Source organism: Gymnodraco acuticeps, unplaced genomic scaffold, assembly GCF_902827175.1.
Source record: "Gymnodraco acuticeps unplaced genomic scaffold, fGymAcu1.1, whole genome shotgun sequence".
Lineage (NCBI taxonomy): Eukaryota > Metazoa > Chordata > Actinopteri > Perciformes > Bathydraconidae > Gymnodraco > Gymnodraco acuticeps.
Window position 1 is genome coordinate 11,995 of NW_022991732.1, and position 20,091 is coordinate 32,085.

The 20,091-nt window shown below is 42.4% G+C and overlaps 1 protein-coding gene across 3 annotated transcripts in view; it reads right to left on the reverse strand.

The window, feature by feature from the left end:
* Positions 1-667: 667 nt before the first annotated feature.
* slc7a11 (solute carrier family 7 member 11) overlaps positions 668-20,091 on the reverse strand; it is a gene marked incomplete at its 5' end in the record, with an annotated part of 43,887 nt that continues 24,463 nt past the window's right edge. For 2 of the 3 annotated variants that reach the window (XM_034199065.1, XM_034199064.1), the window contains 8 exon segments: positions 668-890; positions 1,178-1,355; positions 10,478-10,627; positions 12,043-12,139; positions 13,089-13,192; positions 16,792-16,915; positions 19,581-19,625; positions 19,821-19,920. In XM_034199065.1, coding sequence (XP_034054956.1) covers positions 835-890; positions 1,178-1,355; positions 10,478-10,627; positions 12,043-12,139; positions 13,089-13,192; positions 16,792-16,915; positions 19,581-19,625; positions 19,821-19,920 — 854 coding nt within the window. In that variant the 3' untranslated portion in view covers positions 668-834. 3 annotated transcript variants of the gene reach the window in all.

The window sequence follows — 20,091 nt, forward strand, 5'->3', positions numbered from 1 at the left end:
ACATCTAAATCAAAGGGCAAAGGTCATAGTTATGGGGGGGGGCATCTGCAAACTGGCTGAAAGAAGGACACACCAATCTGACATAAATAAAAGGGTAATATTATATATATATATATATATATATGTGTCTCTGGAGAAAAACCTGTGGTTTACTACGGCACATAAAACTTGAGCTTTAACAATTTGGTTCCCACTATTTGTCATTGATGTCAAGTAACTAAGTAGCTTTACTCAAGTTGACTTAAGTAAAATGTTGAGGGACTTACTTGACTATTTAAATGTGTTGCTACATTGTACTTTTACTCCACTACAGTTCAGATTGAAATGGTGTACTTTTACTCCACTACATTTATTGAATACCTTTAGTTACTTCACAGATGTGGATGAATGATGTGAAACATAATCAAGTGTTAAATCAGACTTTAGTTCCACCTGGAGTAAATTCACAAGCTACTTTACCCTGCAGTCATTCAAACTAGCTGCACCTTTACCAGCTTTGAGAATACTTTAATGATCAATCATTATAAAACATATCATATATATTATTGTGAAATGGACCAATCTGCACAAGGACTACTTTTAATTTTTGTACTTTAACTATATATATTCATTAACATGTCACAATGCTCACACAAACAATGAAACAGAGATATAAAATGAATTTGACTTCTTTCAGCATAAAACATTATTCTTTATCAAAACGCATTTTATAAACTCACATTCAGCAGATACATACTTGGAACTTTAAACAATTGTCAATGCAGAGACTGAGTTCAGCTCAGTATTGAGTGATCTGAAGGGGGGGGGGGGGGGGGGGGGTGTAGTTGTGAGGTGTTATTGCTCAGCGGGGACCACCACCAGGAGGATCTGCAGGGTTCTGTTGAAGCAGTCTGGAGACACAAAGGCAATCACACACACATCTCTGGTTTATACAAGGGGAAATATTTGACACATTAACCTAAACACAATGTGTGATGGAAAAACAAAAGAGCTCACAAAGAACATTTACACGGTTATGACTATCTGGGAATAAGATACTATCAGCAAACATTTCCTGACCTACTACTTTAAAAAAAATAGTATCACTTGGAGAAAAATAAAATAGTCTGATCCATTTATTTTCATCATTTTTCTGTTGGATGTGAAGTTCCATTAACATGTTTCAGTTATGACTCACCTAATGCCCTCTGAAGCCACTTTGGTCTATGGTTAAAGTAAATGAAGATGTAGTAGGCGGGGATGCCAGTGAGGGAAATGGCAAATCCAATCCCTGTGTTGACCGGGTCCGAGTACAGAGACAGGAAGACCATGAAGAAACAGGTGAGGCAGAAAACCACCGGGATGAAGAGCGGAACCTGTGGACACGCTTAGATTACTATCCATTTTGTGTTTGTCGGCAGATACAAGGATATGCATGCATATTCAGCGAGTCAACTGTTTGTGGAATTGGATCACATTCACATGTTTCTTTTAGGCAAGGCAAGTCATTTATATAGCAGCTTTCAACATAAGACAATTCAAAGTGCTTCACAAAAATGAAAAACATTAAGAGCAGTAGTGTAGCAGAATCATATTATAAAGTCTTTAAAAATCTAAGATAATACAATAAACATAAAACAAGCTAATATATAAAATACATGGATAAAAGTTACAGTGCAGTTTAAGATGTGAATAGTTCAATTAAAAGCAGCGGCAAAAAGATAAGTCTTCAGCCTGGATTTAAAAGTAGTCAGAGCTGCAGCGGACCTGCTGTTTAGTTCTGACTCTGGGGACAGAAAGCTGACCAGTCCCTGAAGACCTGAGAGTTCTGGATGGTTCATCATTTAGCAGGAGATCAGAAATGTATTTTGGGCCTAAACCAGTATTTTGAAATCAGTTCTTTGACAGACAGGAAGCCAGTGTAAAGACTTCAGAACTGGACTGATCCACTTTCTTAGTGTCAGTGAGGAACCAGTGTAAAGACTTCAGAACTGGACTGATCCACTTTCTTAGTGTCAGTGAGGAACCAGTGTAAAGACTTCAGAACTGGACTGATCCACTTTCTTAGTGTTAGTGAGGAACCAGTGTAAATACTTCAGAACTGGACTGATCCACTTTCTTAGTGTCAGTGAGGAACCAGTGTAAAGACTTCAGAACTGGACTGATCCACTTTCTTAGTGTTAGAGAGGAACCAGTGTAAAGACTTCAGAACTGGACTGATCCACTTTCTTAGTGTTAGTGAGGAACCAGTGTAAAGACTTCAGAACTGGACTGATCCACTTTCTTAGTGTTAGTGAGGAACCAGTGGAAAGACTTCAGAACTGGACTGATCCACTTTCTTAGTGTTAGAGAGGAACCAGTGTAAAGACTTCAGAACTGGACTGGTCCACTTTCTTAGTGTTAGTGAGGAACCAGTGTAAAGACTTCAGAACTGGACTGATGCACTTTCTTAGTGTTAGTGAGGAACCAGTGTAAAGACTTCAGAACTGGACTGATCCACTTTCTTAGTGTTATTGAGGAACCAGTGTAAAGACTTCAGAACTGGACTGATCCACTTTCTTAGTGTTAGTGAGGAACCAGTGTAAAGACTTCAGAACTGGACTGATCCACTTTCTTTCTTTTTTTTAAATATTTGTATTCACATGTAAAAAAAAAAAAGTGTAACAGTGCATTACAGCAATTAAGGCATTTTCATTTTTTCCCTCCCAAAAGAACCCTTACTCACTTTCCCTTAACCCCGCCCCATCCCAACCCATCCCAACCACCCCTCTCCCGGAGCACTGAGGCAACAGTACATCAATACAATACAAAATGATAGATACAATCATATACATGCACATACATACATACATACATACATACATACATACATACATACATACATGTACACATACTAACACATATCCAGGGATGTCACATGGGCTGCATATGTGGTGGACAGGGGAGTAATCATATCAGAATTATAGACGGATAAATAAAGGGAGAATCCCTACAGCGACACCATATCAGGGGGAAGACGGTCTACATAGCTGATCAGTGGCCTCCAATGAGCGTAAAACTTATCTGAGGAACCCCGGAGAGTAAACTTGATTTTTTTCCAACTTTAGAAGAGACATAGTATCACTCAGCCACATTTTAAAAGAGGGAGGTAAAGGAGATTTCCACAAAAGAAGGATTTTCCTACGAGCAATCAAGGAGGTAAAGGCGATGTCATTGGTTTGAGTGTTTGTAATGTTGATTCCATCTGGGGGCCTACCGAAAATAGCTACATGAGGGGATGGAGAGATTTTTAGACCTACAATTTCAGAAATACATTCGAAGAAAGATTGCCAGAAGCTAGATAATTTAGGGCACGACCAGAACATGTGAGTCAGGTCGCAGGGGGCCTGGGAGCATCTATCACACCGGTCATCCAATATATCTGGATAAATCCTGGAGAGCTTAGCCTTGCTATAATGTAGTCTATGGAGAACTTTAAACTGTATTAGGCTGAGTCTAGCGCAACTGGAGGATGAATTAACGGCTCTCAGGGCCTTCTTCCAAAAGTCATCAGAGAAGGTGAACTGTAGTTCCTTTTCCCAATTAGTTCTAATCTTGTTAATGGCAGATTCATCAACCGGAGAAAAAAGATCATAAAAGTAAGAGACATGGCGCCTAGACAAAGTTCTTTCTCTAAGTACAAGGAGGCAGGGATTGAGGGAATTGTGGAGAGTGGGTCTTAGCAAAATCCCTTAGTTGAAAGTATCTAAAGAAATCAGATCCTCTTAGATTAAAGGCAACCCGTAGTTGGTCAAAACTGGCAAACAGGCTATCAATGTATAACTCCCCTATGCAGCGGAGGCCTTCCCTCTCCAAGTGAGAAAATCGGGGGTCAATTGTGGCTGGTAAAAATAGATGGTTGTTACAGACAGGAGTTGCTTGAGGAAGAGTAAGCCAACCAAAGTGACGTCTAACTTGTGCCCAGATCTTTAAAGTGCCAATTACAACGGGGTTAGATGTGAATTGTGAGGGGGAAAGGGGCAGAGTGCTACACGCGAGGGCTTGAAGTGACGTGGATCGACATGAGTTGGCCTCCACAAGACACCAGTCACTCTGGGGTGAAGTGAACCAGAGCATGATCTTGTGTGTGTTTGTGGCCCAGTAGTAACCCATAAGGTTAGGTAAACCAAGCCCACCCAGGAACCTGTCCCTCTGCAGTAATGGTCTACTAGCTCTTGCATGTTTACCAGCCCAAATAAATGAGGAAATAATATTATCAATAGCAGTGAAAAAAGATTTAGGCAAAAAAATAGGTAGGCATTGGAAGATGTATAGATATCTGGGCAGTACATTCATTTTTATTGTCTGAACTCTTCCTGCTAAAGAGAGTGCCAGATGGCCCCACCTCTGCAGGTCAGATTTGACTGTTGCCGTCAGGACAGTAAGATTTTGTTCCCGTAGCGCACTAAAAGACTGCGTGATTGCAATGCCCAGATATTTAAACCCTGAGTTGGATATTCTAAAAGGAAACGACAACGGAGGTAATTCTGTAGCCAATTGGTTGATAGGGAAACATTCACTCTTTTGGATGTTTAATTTGTATCCTGAAAATGAACCAAAAGTGGTCAAAAGTGAGAGAATGTGTGGATTACTAGCTATAGGATCGCGCACATACAGAAGGAGGTCGTCAGCATATAACGAGACCCTGTGTTCGATATCCCCTCTCTGAATCCCCTTAATTCCTCTCTCTGCTTTTAGAGCAATCGACAATGGCTCGATAGCAATTGCAAATAGTAGTGGGGAGAGCGGACACCCCTGACGCGTCCCGCGAAAAAGAGGAAAGAATTTGGAGCGCTGGGTGTTCGTACATAAAGAGGAGTGAGGAGAAGAGTACAGAAGTCTAACCCAGGAGACGAGGCCTGGACCAAAGCCCAGCTGTTGAAGGACAGAAAACAGATAGGCTCACTCAACCCTGTCGAAGGCCTTCTCAGCATCAAGAGATATGACAACCTCCGGTTCAGCAGGAGAAGGCGGGCTGTGGATGACGCTGAGAAGTCTTCGGACATTTGTGAAGGAGTGCCTCCCCCCTATGAATCCTGTCTGATCTTCCGAAATGATGGAGGGTATAATAGATTCCAACCGGCGAGCAAAAATCTTCGCAAGTATTTTCACATCTACAGACAGGAGCGAGATTGGGCGATATGATGCACAGCTCAACGGGTCCTTACCCTTCTTAAAGATCAGAGAGATAGAGGCTTGCATAAGGGTGGGCGGCAGTGAGCCTTGGACGTACGACAAATTAAACATATCTAATAATAATGGGGAAAGTTGATTTGAGAATTTTTTGTAGAATTCTACCGGGTATCCGTCAGGTCCCGGTGATTTGCCACTATTCATGGACTGTATTGCCTCTTTAATCTCAGCAAGCTGCAGGTTGGCATCTAGTGTCTGTTGGTCGTTAGTCTAAATCTTGGGCATATCCAATTTATCCAAAAATGTATGTAGCTGATCTTAGTTATCAGGGGATTCAGACGTGTAGAGATGAGAGTAGTAGGTTTTAAAGATGTCATTAATCTCTCCCGGGTCAGAAGTGAGAGAGCCCAACCCGTCCCGAATCTGGGTGATTTGGTTCGAGGCCACCCTAGCCTTTAGTTGGTGGGCCAGGAGACGGCCAGCTTTATCGCCATGTTCATATATAGACCCTCGTGAGTGTGGAAGGAGTCGTTCAGCCTCTCTTGTTAGGAGAAGGTCAAGTTCTGTTTGGAGCCCCATCCGTTCTTTAGATAGATCAGGAGATTGAGTGGAAAATAGTTGGTTGTCTAGATTAATGATAGATTCTTCCAGTTCTCTTTGGCGTGCTCTACGAAGTTTATTAACATGAGACGTATGCGAGATGATCTTACCCCTAAGAAAAGCTTTAAGGGTTTCCCAGAGTAGGGACGCAGAGGTCTCTTCATTTTGGTTGGTCTCACAGAAGAATGCAATTGATTCCGAAATACACTCACAAAAGGCTGCATCAGAAAGTAAAAGAGGGTCAATACGCCAGAATCTAAATTCCTTAGCCTTATGATCAAAGTGAAGGTCCAGGATCACAGTTGAATGATCTGATACAGTTATCGGTGAGTACTGAACGGAGACAATCGACGAAATAAATGTTTTATCAACAATAAAATAATCTATGCGAGAGTATGAACGATGTGCATGGGAAAAGAAAGAGTATTGCCTAGCCGAGGGGTGTAAAAATCTCCACGGGTCGACGTAGCCATAGTGGTCCATAAAAGCAGAGAGAGTCTGTGCCGTTTTAGAGGGCGCCACAGTTCTGGAACTAGATCTGTCTAGTGTTGGGTCTATAACACAATTCATATCTCCTCCCAGTATCAATAGGTGGGAATTCAAATCGGGGATGGTGGAGAATAGCGATTTCACAAAATTATGATCATCCCAATTGGGAGCATACACAGAAACTAAGATGACCGGCTTCTGATAGAGAGTACCAGAAATGATGACATAACGTCCATTTGGATCTAAAATTGTATTAGTAGGGGTGAAATTTACTTTTTTCCGAATTAAAATGGCTGTGCCCCTTGTCTTTAGGTTAAATTGTGAATGAAACATTTGTCCAATCCACGGCCTATTCAGCTTTCGCTGATCAGATTTACAGAGATGTGTCTCTTGTATAAACATTATATCCGCCTTCAGGTTTTTAAGATGTGTCATAATCTTTGTGCGTTTCACCGAAGCATTCAACCCACCAGTGTTCAAGGAGAGTATCCTGACCGCCTGTCCACCACCAGTCCCTGTACCAGTTACATTAGCCATGACACTGCATACAGCATCGAAGATCTAAGATCAGCCTTAGAACATCCACAACTAAAAATGGAGAGAACAGTGTACATAAAGATGACAAAACAGAATGTAAATGAAACAGCTGCCTCAAACAAATGGAAACCTGTAGCCCCATCAAGATAAATGCCCCACCCTCTCCCTCCCATCCTCTACTCCCTCCCACCTCCTCCCATGCCCTAGCCCCCCTCCCTCCCCACCCCTGAGCTCCATCTGCCAATGAAATTGGCAATAACTTCCCTACCTGAATCATCTCTCCTTCTTCAAGGTGTCTCAGTACCCACATCATGCAGATAAAACCTTCTTAGTAAGTGTAACAATTGTGAACAGCAAATGTTAACAAGAACATTGCAAAAGTGCAAGAACATCCCGGGTATAGTGTAAATACAAAAATGAGAACAATTAAATTAAATTAAAATAGATGTAAACATGTCACATCGTGTGCTGACTTGGCCGAGCAACGTTAGTTATAAAAGAAATTACGTCCCAACAGAACGACGGCTGTAAAGTGCCCAGAAACAATTATGAACAGCATGAGTTAACAAGGACATTCGAAAAAGTGCAAAAAACACCCCGGGTATATAGTGTAAATATACAAATGTAATCATACAAAAAATAAATGTAGACAACATGTCGCATTGTGCGCTGTCATGGCTAGGTAACGTTAGATTATACAATCAATTGTGTCCCAACATAACGGTTGTAACGTACCCAGTCCACCATCAATGCAGCGCCAGCGCGGTTTAGCATAGCCTAGCTTAGCTCAGCCACCACTAGCCTAGCACAACATCAGTGGTTAGTTAGCCGGCTCGCGTTCATAGCCAGCTGCAAAGGCTACAGCCTCCAGGGGCGAGGGGAACCTTTTCTTAGTCCCACTTCCAAGTGTGATCTGCAGGCGAGCAGGGAACAAAAGAGCCGGTCTGAGGCCTAGGTTGTACAGCTTTGACATGATGTCTCGGTATTTCGCCCGCTGTTCGAGAACCTCCTGTGTGAAGTCTTCGTAGATCTGCACTGGTGTCCCACGGTAGCGGAGATCCCCTCGTCTCTTGCGGGCCTCCCGGACAATCAGGTCCTTGACTTGGTAGCGATGCAGCCGCAATATCACAGGTCGCGGTCTCGTCCCTGGCTGCGGCCTAGCAGCCGGCGCTCTGTGTGCACGGTCCAGCTCGGGAGGGGATTGGAGAGTTTCATTGCCTAGCAGCTCGACCAAAAGTTCAGAAAAGAAGGTTGTAGGCCGGGGTCCCTCAATAGACTCAGGAAGTCCAATGATTCTAATGTTATTTCTGCGGCTCCGACCTTCCAGATCTGCGGTCTTCGCAGCTAGCTTAGCATTGCTATCTGCTAATACCGCACACTTCTCCTCGAGTATAAGGAGTCGCTGATCTTGCAGATTGGCATTGGTCTCAAGAGAGTCTATTTGTTCCCCATGTTCTGCGACTGTGGTCTACGTTTGGTTCAGCTTCGCCTCCAGTACCGCAAAGGCAGCTTTGAAGTCAGCTGAAATGCTAGCTCTGTGCTCCCTCTGTGCTCGCTCTGTGCTCTTCAAGCAGGCTAATTATGCTCGCCATGTCCGCGCCAGCAACTTCACTTGCACTTGAGAGAGCAGTTTCGGTCTTTTTTGCCTGTTTCGTCTCCGTTTTCAACGCAGGTTTCGGCATCACATCGGCTTGTTCTGATTTATAGTCCAAATGATGTTCACACAATACGGGTTTAACTCAACTTCGGTGGTTTTAAATTAAATGTAGAAAGTAAAGTCGTGGGAGAACGAGACAACGCAGCCCTCACATGTTCGTCCAACCGGAAGTCTCCTAATCCACTTTCTTAGTATTAGAGAGGAACCAGTGTAAAGACTTCAGAATTAGACTGATCCACTTTCTTAGTGTTAGTGAGGAACCAGTGTAAAGACTTCAGAACTGGACTGATCCACTCTCTTAGTGTTAGTGAGGAACCAGTGTAAAGACTTCAGAACTGGACTGATCCACTTTCTTAGTGTTCGTGAGGAACCAGTGTAAAGACCTCAGAACAGGACTGATCCACTTTCTTAGTGTCAGGGAGGAACCAGTGTAAAGACTTCAGAACAGAACTGATCCACTTTCTTAGTGTCAGTGAGGAACCAGTGTAAAGACTTCAGAACTGGACTGATCCACTTTCTTAGTGTTAGTGAGGAACCAGTGTAAAGACTTCAGAACTGGACTGATCCACTTTCTTAGTGTTAGTGAGGAACCAGTGTAAAGACTTCAGAACTGGACTGATCCACTTTCTTAGTGTTCGTGAGGAACCAGTGTAAAGACCTCAGAACAGGACTGATCCACTTTCTTAGTGTCAGGGAGGAACCAGTGTAAAGACTTCAGAACAGAACTGATCCACTTTCTTAGTGTCAGTGAGGAACCAGTGTAAAGACTTCAGAACTGGACTGATCCACTTTCTTAGTGTTAGTGAGGAACCAGTGTAAAGACTTCAGAACTGGACTGATCCACTTTCTTAGTGTTAATGAGGAACCCGTGTAAAGACTTCATAACTGGACTGATCCACTTTCTTAGTGTTAGTGAGGAACCAGTGTAAAGACTTCAGAACAGGACTGATCCACTTTCTTAGACTCGAGCAGCGGCGTTCTGAATCAGCTGCAGCTTTCTAATAGATTTTTTAGTGAGACCTGTGAAGACATCATTACAGTAGTCCAGTTTGCTGAAGATAAAAGCATGGACAAGTTTTTCCAAATCCTGCTGTGACATTAGTCTTTTAATCCTATATATGTTCTTTAGGTGATAGTAGGCTGATTTACTAATTGTTTTAATGTGACTGTTGAAACTCAGGTCAGAGTCCATGACTCTGCCTAGATTTCTGGCTTTATCTGTTGTTTTGAACATTGCAGACTTAGACCCCATTTACACGGGGGCGCAAAAACAAACGGACCGAATTCGTTATCAAAAAAGTATTCCGTTCACACGCATTTGGCTCATTTAACGTGTCCGTTCAGACGAGACCACTGGAAACGCTGTAGTACATATGCGGGGCCAGTAAGTGGCGCTGTACTTCTGCCACAAAATACACCAAATGCAGCGAAGAAGACCCCCGAGCATGGTTGCCATGGTTGCCCTTCTGTTTATGCCCCGCGGTGGACTTAGCAAAATGTAGTTCATGTAGTTCTCCATGTCCCATTGTTGCTGATGGTTGTGGTAGAGGAGCTGTAGATTTTGCACTAACATCTGTAGCATGGTCAGTAGCAGTAGCTACTGACCATGCTACAGCAGTGAGCAGCAGAGGTGGGGCTATGGCTTCATCGTTATCAGAAAATGATCGTATAGGACATACACACGGAGCCGTTTGGCCCCCCAGAGCGTTCAGTTTGCAGATCTATCCACCTTGGGACCCGTTATCATTTGCGGGGTCTGTTTCCACGGTTCCGTTACGGCCTCAGGTGAACAAACGGGCTATACGCGAGAGAAAAGTAGCAGATAGAACCCGTTTCGTTCTCGTGAAAACACCCCCTGAAGCTCAGCGCTGACTTTTATTCCTTCCTCCTTGGGTCCAAAACATTTTAGTTGTTTTACACACAACTAAAGACTTTCCCAGCAATATAAAGCAGCTACAAAAAGAGGAACTGTGGAATACAATGTGTGTTGGTTAAAACTGTGGGGAACATTCAGAGTGTGTGAACAGCTGTAGGAAAACTGACCTTAAAGGGCCGGGGGAGGTCAGGTTTGGTATATCGAAGGTAGATTAATCCCAGCACCACCACACCGATGAACAGCCACCGCAGGAAACTCATGAAGTTCAACAGGCTGTAGATGTCTCCCACAAAAACCTGGAGCATTGTCATAGGGTACTGCACACACACACACACACACACACACACACACACACACACACACACACACACACACACACACACACACACACACACACACACACACACACACACACACACACACACACACACACACACACACACACACACACACACACACACACACACACACACACACACACACACACACACAGACACACAGACAGACACACACACACACACACACACACACACAAACACACACACACACACACACACACAGGCAAAAGGCTTAATAATCGTTTTTCATCATTGGCAAACATTTGTGAATGACAAGATTGCAGTGTTTTTAAATAAAACTCTCCAGATTTTTTATATTAACAATGCAATTTGAGTAGAAGATAGAATCGGAGGGATGAAACCCTCTTTAATGGTCACACATGCAGAGCACAGAGCACACACAGTGAAATTTGGCCTCTGCATGTAACCCATCCTAGTACCAGGAGTCTAGTACTAGGAGCAGTGGGCAGCTATTGTACAGCACCCAGAATGCCTTGCTCAAGGGCACCACAGCAGGGCCCAGGATGGTGAAATGGGACGTCTCCAAGTAGCAGTCCACACTCCATATTTAGGTCTGGTCGGGGACTTGAACCAGCGACCCTACGGCTCACAGTACAAGCCCTTACTTACTGAGCCACTGCCGTAACCATATCTCAGTAACCCTAGCAACAACACTATCCTTAATGAAATATACCAGCAGATGATAATTAACATTTGGTATAGTGATGAATTAGTTTGAACCAAGGTATATATGTTGTCATTATAGATTTGTGTTGAGAACTAACTTGGTTGTGTTTAATGTTTGATAAGTCAAGTAATGGTATTATATTTACTGTTGTCACTATTGTTCATATAGAGTGGTGCAGGAATGAGTCCTAAAAACTGCTAATGATTTAGTATTTTAGCATTTCCGGTTCCTTTGTTTTAATTCACTGGGTTTTCTGAATGTATTTTTGGTTAGAAGCCTGAAATAATGTCTGTGCTCAACACAAGCTGAAGAGACTCAAACATTTTCGACAAGAAAGTCAGGTGAAATTCTGATGCTTCTCTGTGTGATAAAAAAAGAAGTTAAGTTAAGTTAGTCTACCAAATGCCAAACGCCTTTAGCTTAGCGGTGGTGATGTGAAGTCATGTGACAAAGCTGTAGACAAAGCTAATGTTAGTTTTTTAATTCATGCGATTGCATTTACACCTAAAACAACACAGGTGTGGTCTAAACTTGTGGAGTTCAATCTGCTAAAAATAATGTGTAAGTATAATAAACCTTTGTTTCCAAGAGGTTTTTTTTTGTTGCATTAATCCAATTGGCCTTTTGTCGGGGTAACCAGTGCGATGCTAACTTTTGGGGTGACCTACAAACTGACGTCCTCCCTGCACCACTCTGTAGTACTGACCAGTATGAGAACAGCAGCCAGCGGAGTGTGTTTGTGGACGTGGATCATGGAGAAAACCTCAGGGAGATGTCCTTCACGAGAAGCCACATAGAACATTCTGTTGAATACACACACACACACACACACACACACACACACACACACACACACACACACACACACACATGCACAATAATGACATGTAAATATATATATATATATATATATATATGTAAATATATACATATAATTCAGGAAAACAACAACCCAGTAATCGCACAGCGGTTTTTCCACTGATCATGTGATAGCTGCTAACTAGCTCATTTGAATTATGTTACTGTGCTTTTCTGGTTCTGAACAGGTTCTTATTTTAAGCCCCAGTTGTGTTTCCACCAGCCGGATGATTATTAATGTGATTAATGAGCAGCATTTACTGACCGCTGCAATGCTGCTGTTCCACCAGCGTTTAGTCTACCGTTTAGTCTACCGTTTAGTATACCGTTAACTAGCTGGAAAACAGTAATTCACTGTCTGACTGTCACACAAGCAACTATAGCATATCCCCCATCCCCATAGGTGAATGTGTTTCAGTCTGAGTTGATGCTTTTTGGCATCACAACGCCATTATTAAAGTTTCTCTGCTATTAGACAGGTGATGTTAGCATAGCAACCCAAGCTAATCTGACTATCTTGACTGTTTGTTGTTATCATATTGTTGAATTAGCCGTTTTCTACAGGCATATTTTAACAGCGGTTTTTTCCATTATGATTTTACTTGTGTATGTACTTATTCCACCGATAGCTGCTATAATAAAGACTACAGGAAAACGTATGAGGCAGTGTGCTGGTCTTCAAAACAGGAAATTACAGCGAACGGATGGGCATTGAAAGTAAGGTAAACAAAGGTAAAAACAAACAGCATCCCACTCTGCCTGGTTAGTGTTGCCTCACTTTATATAAGTGTGTGTTTTATAGTTGTGTGGTCGCATTCTAGTCACTTTGCTTGTTAAGATACTGGTGATGATACTCAAAGCTTTAAAGCCAGTGGAGAGGAAGCCTGTCTGTACCTTGATAAGGCGAAGAGGGAGCCATTCATGGAGCCAAAGCAGGACAAGGCCACAAACAGCGGCACCACGACAGAGAAGTTCCCCATCAGCTTCTCTGCAAAAGTCTGTGGCGACAAAACAACAGGCATCACAGAGGGAGAAAAGTGTGGAGATATTGCTTAAAGTACTTAATAAGTATCACTATCACCATGACGTGAGTTTCATTGGATCTGTTTACTGGTTGAGAAATTCTCCATTACCAAGAAAATAATATACCACATCTCAAAATGACATAGGAAGTAGTTAGCTTGTTGCTCCAAACTGAACCTCACAAACAAACTATAACATGGTATTTGGGGACCTTAGAGCTTCTGGTCATTTATTTGGAGTATTTTTTAACTAGCTTGGCTAGCTGTTTCTCATTTCTTCCATTCCTCTCTGTTCTGAATCCAGCATTGTACTTAACAAAACCAAAGAAAGAAATGAAGCAAACAATTATGTTGGATAAAATGACAGCGGGGCTCTGCTTTGAATGTATAAAACTCTCCAGCTATCAGTTTATTGAATTGCGGTTTTGTCTTTTTATTAACTGTAGCTGGTTAGATAGAATTTGAGCAGTTGACAGTGCTGCTGGCAGTAATTGTCATAAATAGGTCATGCACAAGTGGGAGCAAAAGCTGCTTATTATTCATGAAGCCATTCAGTGCTGATTAATCACAGTCCATTCTTGTGTGGAGGAGTGGGGGCTGTATGAAGAAACAAATCTGAATGTGTCCTATGTATTTGTAGTTGTATACAAAAGGACACTGGAAGCACACTCAACAATGATGCGATACAGTTTTGTTACTGTTTTAATGCAACCATTACACGTTGGACCTGGTAAATAAAGTATTATGTTGGTCTGAAGTTAGATTACTGAAACCCTCCGAACCCATCTCATCTGGACAGGGAGGGATGTGAGATCGCTGTTCACTCATAATGTTCAGTTTTTTACACCTTAGTTCTATTCAGGCTGATCACAAACTGAACAACATGGTTCCCTCCAGCCTGTTACATTGAGACACTCAAGGACAATTGTCCGAATGGAAGTCTTCCAACCCTTCAACTCTTTCCGCCTCTCCAAACTTACATTATGTGAACTGACCTTAAATGTATGCGGTATACAATTACTAATTGTGCCCGGAGGCCAGCCTCCTTAAGACAACTTCTAGACAAATTAAGTTTGAGATGTAAACTTTTGCCAGCTGTCTGTGAGGAAGGTGTACAGATTGTAATTATTTTATCACATCACAGCCTTCTAAGAACAGATAAATCCTCTTAACACCTTTCTTAAGGCTCTCCTATCACTCATCCTACAAAGGGCAATACAACTAACTGCGTTAGAAAAGATCAGAGATCTCTTAGTGAATGAGTCTCTCCTTGCTGAAGGCTTACAGTAGCACTGATAGCAGTCCTCAGTCTAATAAGCAGTGGTGGCTGTTATTAGGATATGTCCGTGATGAAATTAGCTTTAACAGGGCTGGGCTGGAACAATCACATTAACAGCTGCTGGGAAGTTGAGCAGTCAGAGACACTTTGCTAATAATTCCATGTTAAGTGCAGGAAGGCAACCGTGGTGCCTACATAAGAGAAAACATCACTAACTCACTAACAGTAAAGAGGTGAGAGCTCAACTCAATGCTATCAGCGCAGCCTTGTGAGGAACTTAAATACAAAACTCTGTTGGCAGCTTGGTGACTCGTTTCAAAATGTAAGAAATAATAACTGGGAAACGAGTTAAACCAGTCATCTACAGGAAGCATTTTTTTGAATTTCACACTAAACCCATGTTTTTATTAATTGGCTTTAAATGGTAGAATTTTGACATCCACCTTGCTCCTTCTTCTTGCTATATTTTCACATCTGATATATGGATTGTCTGTGTTGGTATATTTTATGTTGTTTATTCTGTAATATGACATCTGTCCATCCTGCAATAGACTACGCTACACTACCAACACTCGAAATCTTGCCAAGTATATTTGTCTAATTTCTAGTCAAAATATGTCTTTACGAATTATATAAGACCTAATAGCTTGAGAAGTAACAATGCAGTGAGATATAGGGTCTTGTTTTTAGACAATGCATCTTAAGTTATTGTTAAGTGAAAGATTCTTGAAAATATCTTATTTTCAGTTGGATCTCAGATCAAACAAGGTTTTTTTTTTACTATCAGAAAACAGAAATCTTTTGAGCATTTCTCACTTATTTTGTAACACAACATTTCCTGATCCTGGTAAATATAGTTCAAAATAAATGTTCCCAGCTAATAACAAGATCTCATTTATCTAAATATCCCATCTTATATCAAGACATCTTACCAAGCTAATGTTCAGCTGTCTGTTAGAAAGTGACTAATTTGATGGAAATGTTTCAGTAGATTTGAACTGTTATGAAATACTTAAACAATTAATTAATTTGACTTAATGGTCCCATGTGTGTGTGTGTGTGTGTGTGTGTGTGTGTGTGTGTGTGTGTGTGTGTGTGTGTGTGTGTGTGTGTGTGTGTGTGTGTGTGTGTGTGTGTGTGTGTGTGTGTGTGTGTGTGTCTGTGTGAGGAAGTCCGCGGATTGGTAACGTAACAGCTCCACGGATTGGTCCATTTGGACCAATGGGTCCATTTGGGTATGGGCACGGCACTGTACCCAGGAAGAAAAAGAGAAATCCCCAACGAGGCGTTCTGGGGCAGCACAGACAGGTCTTTTCTGTGTTAGAGTTTCACTCGCTACAGGGTGTACTTTGAGGGTTTGTGACTTTGCAGACCATTTACATGCATAAAAACCTTGGGGGTGCGGGTGCTAGTGGAGCCTCGCAGATGGGGTGTGCTGCGGCCCCCTCAGCATCCCCCCCTTCCTGCGTCCATTCGCGATGTCTCGCCGTCACGCAGACCCCACGCAGCAAGCAGGAAATGAACCCAGGTCACACTGTCCGCTCCTCGCAGCAGCGAGCCGCGCAACATCCCGCCAACACGGCACCCAGACCCCACGCAGCATTCTCATCTGTTTGTCATTACTGGTGTCATTTTCTGGTTGCTAACGCCATTGTAACACATAATCACTGATGTTCCGCTGTAACGGTGGTAGACCATAGTGGTAGACTCATCAGAACAGAGTGGGCGAGCTGACCAATCAGAGCACAGTGGGCTCACGGGGAGGGGGGGGCAGGAGCTCCAACAAGCCGTTTAGGACAGAGAGTGAATACACATACTATACAGAGATGCTGTATGAGAAACCAATGTGAGTTTGGAAAATTGCACAATATAAATCTATTCTAGTAGACCTCAACAATGGAATTATGATCAGTAGAAATGGCCAAATGGGGGGGGTGAAACATGTTACACTGGAAAAATGCTGCTCCAAAAACAAGTTAAAGTGTTTTCAGTTGTAATAAGTAAAAAGATCAGTGAACATTTGCTTGGTAAGATTTCTTGAAATAAGATGGGCTATTTAGATAAATTAGATCTTGTTATTAGCTTGAAAAATGTATGTTCAACTATATTTACCAGGATCAGGAGAAGTTGTGTTACAAAAAAAGCCAGAAATGCTCAAAGATTTTCTGTTTCCTGACGTTAGTTGGTGATTTTCCAATAAAAATGAAAAAAAAAAAACCTTCTTTCATCATCCAACTGCAAATAAGATGTTATCAAGGGTCTTTGACTTAAAAATAACTTAAGATGCAAGACTTACCACAGCGACGGCCTCCGAGGCCAGGATCTCCTCTGCTGACATCACAGTGTAGTACGCCACATTGGTCAGCACATAGCAGCAAGTCACAATCGCCATGGAGATACAGATAGCTAACGGCACAGTCCTGATGGCAGGAGGGAGAATAACAGAAGCATTACACCGTCATTCACATGTATGTTTCCTTCACCTTTCTCATGTATTATTCATAGGGGGGTGTGAAAGCACTATAACACTCAACAGCTGATCACTGTAGGAGACACTGTAGTATTTCAAACAGTTCAACCACATCTGGAGCTTTAGTTAGGATTTGTTAAGGATGGTGTATGTGTAGTAAAAAAAACGACGGTATGTGTTGTTGTGGTAATGAAGTTACATGTTTGCTAGTGTAACAGTGAAACAAATATTGAGGATTTTGAATCTTATGTCCATAGCAAATCACACAGTAAACCTTAGACCAGGCATCCTCAAACTACGGACTCCGGTCCGGATCCGGACCGAACCACCACTGTCTCCGGACTCTGAGCAAATTATACTTTTCATATGTATGATCTCTCTGTATTATATGTGAGACATCGCCACAACGCATTCGCAACGAGTCAAAATGCTCCGCTATGTCCACTGCAAACAGCGCTCTGCATGTCTGACTGTTCCACTGTGTTCCACCTGTGTGTGTCAACGCTTTGGTCCAATCACATTCAGCATCCAGTCAGCGTTTTTTTCCCCCAAACAATCTGCGAATCAGAGGCACAGTAGGGCGGGTCTTCGCGGAATGCGGGTGGGAAAAATGTGTGTGTCTCTTTCAACCTGTCTAAGTCAGAGCAAGAATAAAATAAAATAAAATTCAGAGCGAGAGCTAACAGCTCATCTAGTTCCATCTGTACTGTAGCTAGTAGCCTAGTTTCACCTACCGGGGTGGCAACTGACACCGTAAAAATAGGCCTTGCCACCCCAGCTGCCACCCCAGTTGGCAGCTTTGTTTTGAAAGAAAAGTTGTGGATCATCGGACATTTATGAGAGAAAGTCTCTAATGTCCGAGTGCAAGTGAATGCAGCACAAGATGCACGTCATGTAACCCCTCCCCCGGTCCTGGCGCGAGCGTGGACATACAATTGGCGGCGATTTCATTTTGAACTGGACGGCGCAAAACGAGAAGCATTCGGACCCAAGCGCTGAAGGAATGAGGTATTTGCGGTCTACAATGACGGAGAAGAGACTGTCAGTTTGGCTGTACTCAGCATTGAATCAAAACGCACTAAAGCTGTTGATCTTAATACGTTTGTGAGGCGTTTTGCTGAACAAAATGGTAATCGCCGCATTCAGCTGTAATAGACATGCCAACTTGATGCTCTGCTCACGGATGAGCATACACAACTATTAAGATGATGACCTTATGTGTGTAAATATATTGTTTTCTTTGAGGGGGTCTGCCCCCAAAAAACAGTTTTAAGTCCTGAGAAAGTCAAATAAGACGGTGTAAAACTACACTGCCCAGCCAAAAAAAAGTAACCACTTTGATTGAACTAGGCCAGTAGGTAAGGACTTTCCACTGGATAATAACTGCAGTATAAAATAATGCATGACTGAAGTGATGGAGACCATGTTGAAGGCAAACAAAAAGAGGAAATAACAGGTCAAATCAAGCAAATCCCCCTCTCAGATTCCACAGCAACCAGAAGAACATAAATACTGGCTGGTGATTTGATTCATCAGCTTTGTGATGGAATAAAAAATGCACAGTGCATTTCCTTAGCTGTGGGTGAGTCCACTGACACCACTGACAATGCTCAGTTGCTGGTGTTTGTGAGTTGTTATGATGAGGCAAAGGGGGAGTTTGTTGAAGATGTGTTGGGCCTGACGAACCTCAGTGGACACACAAGGGGGAATACATTTATAAAGCAATAATGGGAATGCTGAATGAAAGAGGGTGCAGCTGCCTTTAATCATAACTGTGCAGCTCTTACACTGCGACTCTGAGGGGTCAAGCACAGACACAATAACAATGAAAACTGCTGCATACAGATTATTTTTGTTTTTGCAACCTCGTGTTAAGAATCTTGTTGCAATTGTTTAAAAGTTTGAATGACCGTAATAAACGGACCTTTGTCTTATTGAAACATTTATTTTGGACCTTTAAGATTTGTATTTGAGTACCCCTGCCTTAGACTGTATTAAGTGTGGCTCATTGATGTGTTTGAATAGGGTTTGACAACAATGGAGCTGTATGATCCCATACACAATAGATATATCCCTATCAGATATACACTCATTGACATTTGAAAATATTCTCTCCCTTTTAGCTCTGGTTTGGTCTAGTTAGCTCTTAAGCTGTTAAATGCTACATTATGTTCACCAGCAGAGCAGGCAGAGAACAGAGGGGTTAGGCTGCCAGCTGCTGGTTGAAACCATGGATGTATAATATTAACTGGATACAGCGTCGGAGGCAGGGCCTCGTTCATCACTATGAGAGCTGCTCATTGGCGCATGAAGACAAAATGGCCTGACGCTCTCGAGATCAAAAAGTCACAAATTACCCGTCATGCCTGGTTGTCGAAAGCAGAAGTATCCGTATGTATGTTAACATAGCAGCTGTAGTACCGCCATGTGGCCACTACGAATATTTGCCTCAGCGTCATGAGAGTAAAACAATACAGTAATGTGGCAGGCCGCTCAACAGCACAAAGCTAAACCTCTCTGTGGGTAAATCTCTATCAGCAACTTCTTTCACAGAAGTGCAAAAATAATATTAAGATTCACTATAATGATACAACCAAAACATAAATCAAACTTACCGCTCAGGGTTATCCACCTCCTCTGTCACAAAGTTCAGATAGAACCTGCAAAAGGAAACACTTATTGTTTACCTCCAGTTGTAAAGCATGACTCTGAAAGTGTGTGTGTGTGTGTGTGTGTGTGTGTGTGTGTGTGTGTGTGTGTGTGTGTGTGTGTGTGTGTGTGTGTGTGTGTGTGTGTGTGTGTGTGTGTGTGTGTGTGTGTGTGTGTGTGTGTGTGTGTTCGAGGACCATACCTACCACCCAGCGTATGCGTACATCCCCGAGTAGAAGGCCAGTGGCATACCAGATAATTTCACATTGTTCATGTCAAAGGCATTCTCAAAGTTCTTGGTCTCTCCTGCAAAAACAACACACACACACACACACACACACACACACACACACACACACACACACACACACACACACACACACACACACACACATACACACAAGAGACACAATTATTTTTGTTGACATTTGGAAGCACCATTGCTCAGAGGGAATGTGTCAGTAATTAAATGATCTA